This window comes from Opisthorchis viverrini, assembly GCF_000715545.1.
Source record: "Opisthorchis viverrini unplaced genomic scaffold opera_v5_7, whole genome shotgun sequence".
In the NCBI taxonomy this organism is placed as follows: domain Eukaryota; kingdom Metazoa; phylum Platyhelminthes; class Trematoda; order Opisthorchiida; family Opisthorchiidae; genus Opisthorchis; species Opisthorchis viverrini.
In genome coordinates, this window is record NW_008751663.1 from 2,876,575 (window position 1) to 2,886,810 (window position 10,236).

At 41.3% G+C, this 10,236-nt stretch overlaps 1 protein-coding gene across 1 annotated transcript in view; it reads left to right on the forward strand.

Annotated features, from left to right (window-relative positions):
* The window catches only part of T265_00732 (hypothetical protein), a gene marked incomplete at both ends in the record, with an annotated part of 23,630 nt that extends 13,634 nt beyond the window's left edge, over nucleotides 1-9,996 (forward strand). The window contains one exon of the mRNA XM_009164581.1: nucleotides 9,091-9,996. Coding sequence (XP_009162845.1) covers nucleotides 9,091-9,996 — 906 coding nt within the window. The remainder of the gene's footprint in view (nucleotides 1-9,090) is intronic.
* Between the last annotated feature and the right edge of the window lie 240 nt (nucleotides 9,997-10,236).

The following is a 10,236-nucleotide window of genomic DNA, read 5'->3' on the forward strand; positions in this document are numbered from 1 at the left end:
GGCATTCGGCAGGGTTCCGTTGAGTCTCCTGCCAGAAAACAAATTTGCGTGCAGATTATGATACTTGTCAATATGTTACTGTCATTTCCTAACGTTTAGATAGTGTAGCATCTTGATTCACCTAGTTTGTTCCTAAAACTGACCTGGTTTTAGGCGACATTTTCCGACTGAAACTTCTTGAGATCAGAGTAAGCATACAGGCTGGTGGAAGCTCTGCAGGTAATCCGGGTTCCAATCACAGGTTTTTGTGTGATAACAACTTTCATCTTTTATTTGGCGGAGTGTTTTACATGAGATCCTGTTATATTAATTCAGTTCATTTTAAACAAAGCTTTGTCTCTGAGCTTCGCAATATGTACGTTTTATCCCGAAACAGTAAACCACAAAACCCTACTAAGGGAAGCAGTAAGGATCGTAGGTGGCGTAGCTGACTGAATTTTGAACTAATGTATTCCATATAAGGTTCCAGAAAGAAGTGCAAATCGGTGGGGTTAGGTTTCTTAGGATACCATTATACTGTTTGATTAACGTGACTTTCAATGTTAGGAGTGATGACACATTTCCGAGGTGTCTCCTCGTGCCATGATCTGATTGAAATTGCTGGGTTTCTACCAACGTGGGCAACTGCACGTGACTTGACAGTGGCAAGGATAATGGGATTGCATGGCTCTGATTGTATCCGCCGAGACCCACATTTGTCTTCACTCCACTGGGTTATTTCAACTTTTCGGAATTCTGTGAATAATCTCGACTATGTTCGGGGGCGGAGTACTACAGAGACAATCTTGGGAGCTACTATTTGAAGGGAATTTCTATAGTGTGCCGCAGATGGGAACACTGAGGTTGTCTGTGGCTTTCCCAGTTGCATATTATCAGACGCTATGATCCAGTATTCAGTGTGTAAGCTGTGACTTAAGAAGCTGACATTAAAAAATTACCATGATTTCGGTGTTTACAAGTTGAACAGTGTCTCAAAAATTTGCATCACATGCAAATAGGAACGGGGAAGGGTAAGTCCTCCACTGATAATTTCAGGAATTTTAGGATTGCCATCAACCCGTGAACCTGAAAATTCAATGTTTGCTACCTCACGCTGCCGATTTACTTTGTGTGGGAGAAATATTTTAGATGCTTCACTGAGATGTGTGTCCATCAGACGGGTGCACCAGGCAAAGCTGCACTTTTATCACTCGTTCAGCGTAAAACAAACATCGAATTGAATCGACTGAGCCTAATTTTGGAGTTACACGAAACTGACTGAGTTAAATTTAACCTGTAGGTTGCTGGGCAACCTACAGAGCCACAGATCTGCTTTAAACTGCTTTTGAGTTAGATTTTGTTAAAAGTGAAGTTTTTGCGTTGGAATGATATCGGCGGTCCTACAATGTTCTCAGTCGAATCATCTGATAACGACTGCAACCGGACACCCGTTCTCGATAAAACTTGCTTATTTCACCGGAACAGACTGTGGAATAATAAACTCAAAAATGGATGAACAAACCGACCTAAAGGGATAATGGTGTATTCAAACTATTTATTATGGACGAAAACCTTGAGACTACAAATTAATACAGTTTCTGCGAAAAATGTTAAAACACAGTGCGCTTTTTGTCACAACCAGCAAAATGATTAGTTAGTACAGTCAATTCTACCTGTTGTTTACACCCAACATGTTTATTAGTTTAGCATCACCCATATTTCATTCAAACGGGGAGCGGCCAGAAAGATCTGTGTACAGGATTTCAACCCTCCTCTTATTCAGCGAATATAATAAGTAGATGCCATACTCCTCTATAAAATTTGCCTTAAGTTTTCAAACCTGCTCTATTTAGATCCAAGTTTTTGGATAGTGCGAAATATTTTCTTTGTTTCATGCGTTTGCTAATGAACCCAGTCAGGTAAAAGTTTCATATGTTGCGGAAGAAAGGTGGGCAGCGCAGTCTGTTTGAACATCGGAATTGCGGAAATTTGTTTAAGTATGATTTTGCAGGGAAGAAAAGTGAGCGTACAGGATCATGGGGTCGATGGCCTCAGTTGCTGCATACTATTGCTCCCCTTCCTCGGTACTTTCCTCAGGCATGTACAAACTTTCCGACTGGCACCATGCGATGGTTGAAGTAATGCATTTGTTCTGTTCATCTATGAATAAATATGAATGAGAGTTTGAATGCGTCAAATTAAGAAAACTTCAAGAAATACGAGACCGATTTCTTGACACTGGACGTTTCGTAAACACCTACCAATGAGACTGAATGCACTTGCATGAAAGTTGTTTCAGAAACAATTTTTTGAGGGAACAACTGGGATATTAGCTGGAGCTGTGGGCTGAGCTACCAAGAAGGTGATTCTCTGCAACTACACCCTTTTTATCGTGCCCACCTGCGCATGCAACTAGATGCTTTGATGAATAAAACACTACAACGAACAACAGAACACGTGTCCTTGATTCATATCGGACACATTTACCTGAACAAAACCGTTACATTGCTAGCAAATATTATTTCTTCATTCTTACGAGCACGTCTAGATTTAAAATATTTCTTCCTAATAATAGTTTTTTCTGGCCAAATATAGCGTCAGCAAGAAAATAAGCATACAGATTGGCTGGAACCGCCGATATCTCGCTTACCGGACGGATAGACTATCAAAATCGATATCAGTGCGACCAGCATTGACACGGAACAGTATCTTGAAACGACCGAGAGCTCATTCATTATGAATGACTTGACAAACAATCTGATAAGCAGAGTTTCGTTTCGGGGACAAAACACTTTCGAGCTAACTAACTGAATGGCATTTNCTATAATGTGAGGTACTATTCAACAAATCCTTCCTTTTTACTTCAGAGTCTTACGGTGTTAACTCTAGTTACAACCCTTGACTTGTGACGATCTATGGTCACGTCACACGCCTTTATAATTGTTGGGTGAAAGTCCGGGCTTTGCCTTCCGGAAAGCAGTCTCGCCTGTCGTCTACCCTTCTGAAATTAATACGGTCACCATAAAATGCTGTTTCGCGTAGATATTACGATTGGTCTGCGAATAAACGAATAGAAGGACGACATCTACAATTGAAGCGACCCTTCCAAACCGTGTGACGCAATAATCTAGGTTCTTTGAACTTTCCGGGCATTCAAGGGAACCTGTTTTAGTGGGAGTATTTCAGCTGTGGAGGCAACAGAACCGTGTGGGAAAGGAGGAAGTTTAGCAAAATTACATGACAAGAAACTCAATCGAAAACCTCTGAACTTTGACATGTCTGGAAGATGAAGCATGGTATGGCGTAGTGATCTGATATATCCAGATCCTAAACTAGAGAGCATAGTTCACTCAGACAATGTTTTTGAAATACTTTGCCTGTACAGTCCCTGGAAATTGACACCCTGAAAAGTTATGATTCATAAAACTGCTGTAAAAGCCGCCCAGTCGGCCCACTAATAACGGACTATCGTCTTGAAAAATGTTACGTTTATGACTCGAATGAAACATCAAACCTCTCTAGTTGATCAAATTTTTACGAAAAAATCCTTAAAACACTTGCCTAATTGTGTTTCCTTATTGAACGAGACAACTAGAATAACGTTTTTACGATCGCAGTGGACTGTGTGATTTCGACCTGAAGCATCATCGTTATGCTTGGTCAGACATACCGACATCGGCAATCAATTTTATATCTACCACCTCACGTTATTCGTTTGAATAACTATGTCTGATTCGTTAAGTTTTCACTGAAAAGAATACTCGGTTTGATTTATTTATCTTTCTAACCTCTTTCTAAAAGAACTCAGTTGAAGCATGTCATCATAAACTAGGCATTCAGAAGGGTTCCGTTGAGTCTCCTGCCAGAAAACAAATTTGTGTGCAGCTTATGATACTTGTCAATATGCTACTTTCATTTCATAACGTTTAGATAGTGTAGCATCTTGATTTACCTAGTTTGTTCCTAAAACTGACCTGGTTTTAGGCGACATTTTCCGACTGAAACTTCTTGAGATCAGAGTAAGCATACAGGCTGGTGGAAGCTCTGCAGGTAATCCGGGTTCCAATCACAGGTTTTTGTGTGATAACAACTTTCATCTTTTATTTGGCGGAGTGTTTTACATGAGATCCTGTTATATTAATTCAGTTCATTTTAAACTAAGCTTTGTCTCTGAGCCTCGCAATATGTACGTTTTATCCCGAAACAATAAACCACAAAACTCTACTAAAGGAAGCAGTAAGGATCGTAGGTGGCGTAGTTGACTGAATTTTGAACTAATGTATTCCATATAAGGTTCCGGAAAGAAGTGCGAATCGGTGGGGTTAGGTTTCTTAGGATACCATTATACTCTTTGATTAACGTGACTTTCAATGTTAGGGGTGATGACACATTTCCGAGGTTGCTGGGCAACCTACAGAGCCACAGATCTGCTTTAAACTGCTTTTGAGTTAGACTTTGTTGCATTAGAATGATATCGGCGGTCCCACAATGTTCTCAGTCGAATCATCTGGTAACCACTGCAACCGGACACCCGTTCTCGATAAAACTTGCTTATTTCACCGGAAAAGACTTTGGAATAATAAACTCAAAAATGGATGAACAAACCGATCTAAAGGGATAATGGTGTATTCAATCTATTTATTATGGACGAAAACCTTGAGACTACAAATTAATGCAGTTTCTGCGAAAAATGTTAAAACACAGTGCGCTTTTTGTCACAACCAGCAAAATGATTATTTAGTACAGTCAATTCTACCTTTTGTTTACACCCAACATGTTTATTAGTTTAGCATCACCCATATTTCATTCAAACGGGGAGCGGCCAGCAAGATCCGTGTACAGAATTTCAACCCTCCTCTTATTCAGCGAATATACTAAGTAGATGCCATACTCCTCTGTAAAATTTGCCTTAAGTTTTCAAACCTGCTCTATTTAGATCCAAGTTTTTGGATAGTGTGAAATTTTTTTTTGTTTCATGCGTTTGCTAATGAACCCAGTCAGGTAAAAGTTTCATATGTTGCGGAAGAAAGGTGGGCAGCGCAGTCTGTTTGAACATCGGAATTGCGGAAATTTGTTTAAGTATGATTTTGCAGGGAAGAAAAGTGAGCGTACAGGATCATGGGGTCGATGGCCTCAGTTGCTGCATACTATTGCTCCCCTTCCTCGGTACTTCCCTCAGGCATGTACAAACTTTCCGACTGGCACCATGCGATGGTTGAAGTAATGCATTCGTTCTGTTCATCTATGAATAAATATGAATGAGAGTTTGAATGCGTCAAATTAAGAAACCTTCAAGAAATACGAGATCGATTTCTTGACACTAGACGTTTCGTAAACACCTACCAATGATACTGAATGCACTTGCATGAAAGTTGTTTCAGAAACAATTTTTTTGAGGGAACAACTGGGATATTAGCTGGAGCTGTGGGCTGAGCTACCAAGAAGGTGATTCTCTGCAACTACACCCTTTTTATCGTGCCCACCTGCGCATGCAACTAGATGCTTTGATGAATAAAACACTACAACGAACAACAGAACACGTGTCCTTGATTCATATCGGACACATTTACCTGAACAAAACCGTTACATGGCTAGCAAATATTATTTCTTCATTCTTACGAGCACGTCTAGATTTAAAATATTTCTTCCTAATAATAGTTTTTTCTGGCCAAATATAGCGTCAGCAAGAAAATAAGCATACAGATTGGCTGGAACCGTCGATATCTCGCTTACCGGACGGATAGACTATCAAAATCGATATCAATGCGACCAGCATTGACACGGAACAGTATTTCGAAACGACCAAGAGCTCATTCATTATGAATGGCTTGACAAACAATCTGATGAGCAGAGTTTCGTTTCGGGGACAAAGCTTTCGAGCTAACTAACTGAATGGCATTTGGGAAAAATAACTCACCCTCGATAGATGAACTGATCGCACTGCATAGGTTGCGCTGGCTTGGCCGCGTGCTGCGTATGCCAGTCAACCGCCTTCCTCGAAGGGCTTCCTTCGCACAACCAATTGAAGGGTGGAAGAGAGCCATAGGCGGTCAAACGGTGACTTGGCAGCGAATTATAAAAGCTCAACAGCAGCAGACCAACCAGCAAACTTAGCGGTGTTGGTCATTGCCGTCTTCCTGGATAGGGACCTCGAGACGGGCCATATCAACGGTTAGAGACACTGTCAGACATGGTCTAGTCGCGCTCTCAATGGCGCTCATGAATCCAATCTTTAATGCCTTTAATGGATAGATCCCTTCCCAATTCCCCCACCTACAGTGCTGTATTCACGCTCCCAACTTCAACGCTACCTACCTCACCCCCCAAAATCATCAGTGAACGAAACTGAGGCAGATACAACCACTGTGCGACGTGTACGCGGTTATTACAGCTGACAATGATGATGATGAACAGACTGGTGGATTATTGAAAGTTACTATTAATTTACATCCGACCTGAAGCATTGCTCTCATCCACCGGATTGCCAGGTTGCCGTGTACAAACTGTTTTCCTCTGGCTGGGTTGGTCAGTAATACGGAAGTCCGATTTGATTATATAGTCGACCGAGTGAGATCACAATCGTTGTCTTCATCAGAGGCATCGATCGCTGTGACGTCGAAGATGAGTTTAGATGTTGCTTTGACTTCGAAGGACGTTGAGTGTCTATGGGAGACCAAATTGCAACGTTACTGCGACTTGGTTTCCAACGAAACACACGGACGATGGGAACTCGGTGAATGCACTGGCCCGCCGGCCCTCAAAAAGCGCGAAACAGTTCGTGGATTGTCGAGTAGTTTTCAGTAACCTTATGAATAGTATGTTAATTCTAGACAATGTTGTAAAATATTGGGTTATTGCACCAGCTGAAACATGGGGTCACCTGGTGCAAAACAGAGCTGAAGAACAAACGATATATTCGGGTGAATCTCCCTTGAATTCCCAATCGGTGTGTAAATGAGTCTACTTCGCCATCACTGTCGTCTGGATTTCAAAGTGAAGTCAATCATTAAGGCAGTACCAACTATCCGATCGATTCCTTCTTTTGACACGTATGGTTTTTACCTTCTAATATCTAGCATTTAAATGCGAGTGTGGGTTCTCACCGGACGGATGGAATTCTACCGAAGGTATGTATTGGATATATTATTGGTCAAAAGACCAATACAAGAAACAACAGAGCTGTTACATTTACCAAACACCACTCACGCAATCGACAAATCAACAGGCGAGCGTGGAATGAACAGAAAAATCTCTGATATGTACTTCCTATTGACCGGTCTTGACAATAAAATACTTCGGGGATCAATTTTCTAGAAGTAAGATTGGAGCGGTCAGCATCTGGATTTCTCAAGTTTGTGCCGATGCCGAAAAAGTCTCTAGTTAGGATGTTATACCATATAACAAAAAATAATCGGGAGACAGCATCATTGCCTAAATTGAATACCTGGAGGTCTTGGGTCATTCGAACGTTTTTGGTGAAAAGTGAAGCACGGTTTGGCCGAGGAAATTGAAAATCTATACGATTCTTGAGGCAAAAAGTATTTCTGAATCTGGGTTTTAGGTCAGACATATCAGTGAAGTGGTGTAGCAGCATTTAACTTTAGCTGTTCAACAAAACTTCTAATCTGCTAAACCTGCATTCATCCATAAGTGAACCGCGAATCGCAAACCCTACTTTCGTAAACCTTACTTTCGGAGTTCCACTGCCTCAGTACGCCATCCGCGCTTTCGTTTACCGGTTCACATGTGATTTCTCGGCCAACTGCCATGACGAAATTAGAGGACAGTTTCGATCCAAACATCACCATTTCGATTTTAGCAGCGTATTAAGCAACCTGGCCAATGAAGCTCAGATACGAAGTTAAGTCGGAATGCACACTTATGATGGATATCGATTTCATCTACAGTCCGTAGTTCACTTAAAAGCACGATCCGTCTACTTTGCAGCTGCTTTTCTTATCTTGCAAAGGACCACGAACGGTTAGGTGCAGCAGGCTGTTTAATCTCTTGTTATCAGGAGATGAACATCAGGACTATGCAAACAGAACAGATCGTTGGCGCTACTTTGGATTTGGTTTATCGATGGTAAAAAGTCCATTTCTGTTATATCTATTTACGTGAGTGTTTCGTTTTATACACTCGGAGTGATACAATAAAATACACGCCATAAATAATGTAACTGCTCATTTATTCGTGCTGTCATCAATTTTGTAACGGAAATTCGTGATCCAAACTTTGGATGTCCGCTGTACGATTCATTTATTGCTTTCCGTCATCCTTGTGTGTTACGAAGCTCAGAGGGTGCAGTGTACCCGTAGTAGAGATTAGATCCTTACACAACTCAGTATGGCTGTTTGAGATTGTAAGGTACTGGTAGAACTATCAGCCTCATTAGGCATAAGCATAAATAGCATGGAAAGATACCCTTGTGGGACAGTCCCATTTGGTCACAGCTTTCTGCTAAACGTCTTCTATCTCGGTAATGGCCAAAGCCCGGGGTAGTGGTAAGCAAATAAATTATTTAAAAAGTGACCTACACATTTTTTGACGCCGCCAGCTGGTATCAAAGTGGTTGTTTGTTGTCTCCGTGTCGTCTGCTTCCCAAAGGCAAATAACTGAATCATCCAAGAATTACTTTGCCATTTTCCCTTTTCCAGTTCAAAAGAAATGCTGATAAGCTACTAGTAGCAAGATGCCCCCAAACATTCGTTAGGTGCATCAGCGGACAATTGCATGCAAGCGCGAAACACATGCTACGATTTATCGCATAGCAAGATTTCACTTGTAGAACAAAATTGCAGTTAATTCGTCAGGTCTTAATTCCTTTTCGAGACATATCTGCAGTTGATTATAAGCACAGGATGGTGATTTTGTTTAAAAGCTAAAGCACTAATCTTTTTTCCTGCCTGTTTCAGGTTGGCTCATGCACAACATTGCGCGGAGAAGCAAACGAATGTAAACGCCGCCTGGATAAAAAGTAATCGAAGAATGTCTTGGCGCATTCGCAGACGTCCCAGCTTGATAATACTGATCATTTGCGCGCTGTGGATCGTTTGTTATCACCTCAACCTTCTCGCTCGTTCACCTGATGCTTTTGAGTACCCTCCGGATATGAATCTATTTCAAATATACGATCTGGTACGGACAAAGGATGATAGCAAGCTTCCGCCTCGGACGATGCCGAAATTCATGGCTCTCTTATATGATGGGCTCGTATGCAAAGAATCACCTTTACCCGAATTACTTTTTCTCGTAAAATCAATCCATAGCAATTTTGCGCAACGTGAACAGATACGAAACAGCTGGGGTAATCCGATGTGTGCCAAATCAACCGGGATGATTTCGCGAACCTTGTTTCTACTCGGTCAACTCAAAGACAAAAATGCCAGTCGGGAATCAACTGTATTGCAGCAAAATTTGGAATTGGAGCAAACAAAATACCATGATATTGTTCAGTTTGATTTTGTGGACTCCTACGCCAACAACACCTACAAGATTCTTTCTGCAATGGAATTTGTATCCTCGGAATGTCCGATGGCTCGTTTTGTAGTCATATTGGACGACGACTTCTTGGTTCACCCCGTTAACCTGATCAAGACAATAAATCAGGTGACCGAATTCCAGTATCCCATTTATATTGCTGGTGATGTGATAAGCTTAGCTCAGCCACGTCGATCCCCTTTTTCAAAATGGTATGTACCCTACAATGCATATCCCTTTTACATCTATCCAGACTATCCTACCGGCGGTACAATCATTATTAGCATGCCTATGGTAAAACTGCTGTCCACTGTTATGCCGTACACAGCATACCTGTATATTGACGACGTTCTGCTCGGAATAATATTACATAAATTGGGCATTAATCCAGTACATCTGGATGGAATACACTTGTTTGCCAAACCTAGCTACACAACTGACCAAAATTTCATCTCAGCTCACGGATATAGTTCTCCCGAGCAACTGCGCCAAGGGTGGTCACTACTGAATTTACAGTCCAAATGTGAACAAAGATGACTAACTTACTGTTTTAATTCACTCTCTAGGAATGTACATACGAAAAGAGTGCAGTCGCACTTTTTGCGTTTTTTTTCAACCACATAGGACAAGATCCGAGATGAGAATACAAACTATTTCCTCTATTTTTATACTGTAACCTTTTGCCCCTGAGAACGGCGAGAACTCGAGGATTTGAGGAGACTCCGTTAGTCTGTGACTGGGTGAAGACTGGAAAAGTTATGCACAGAAAGCCAAAAT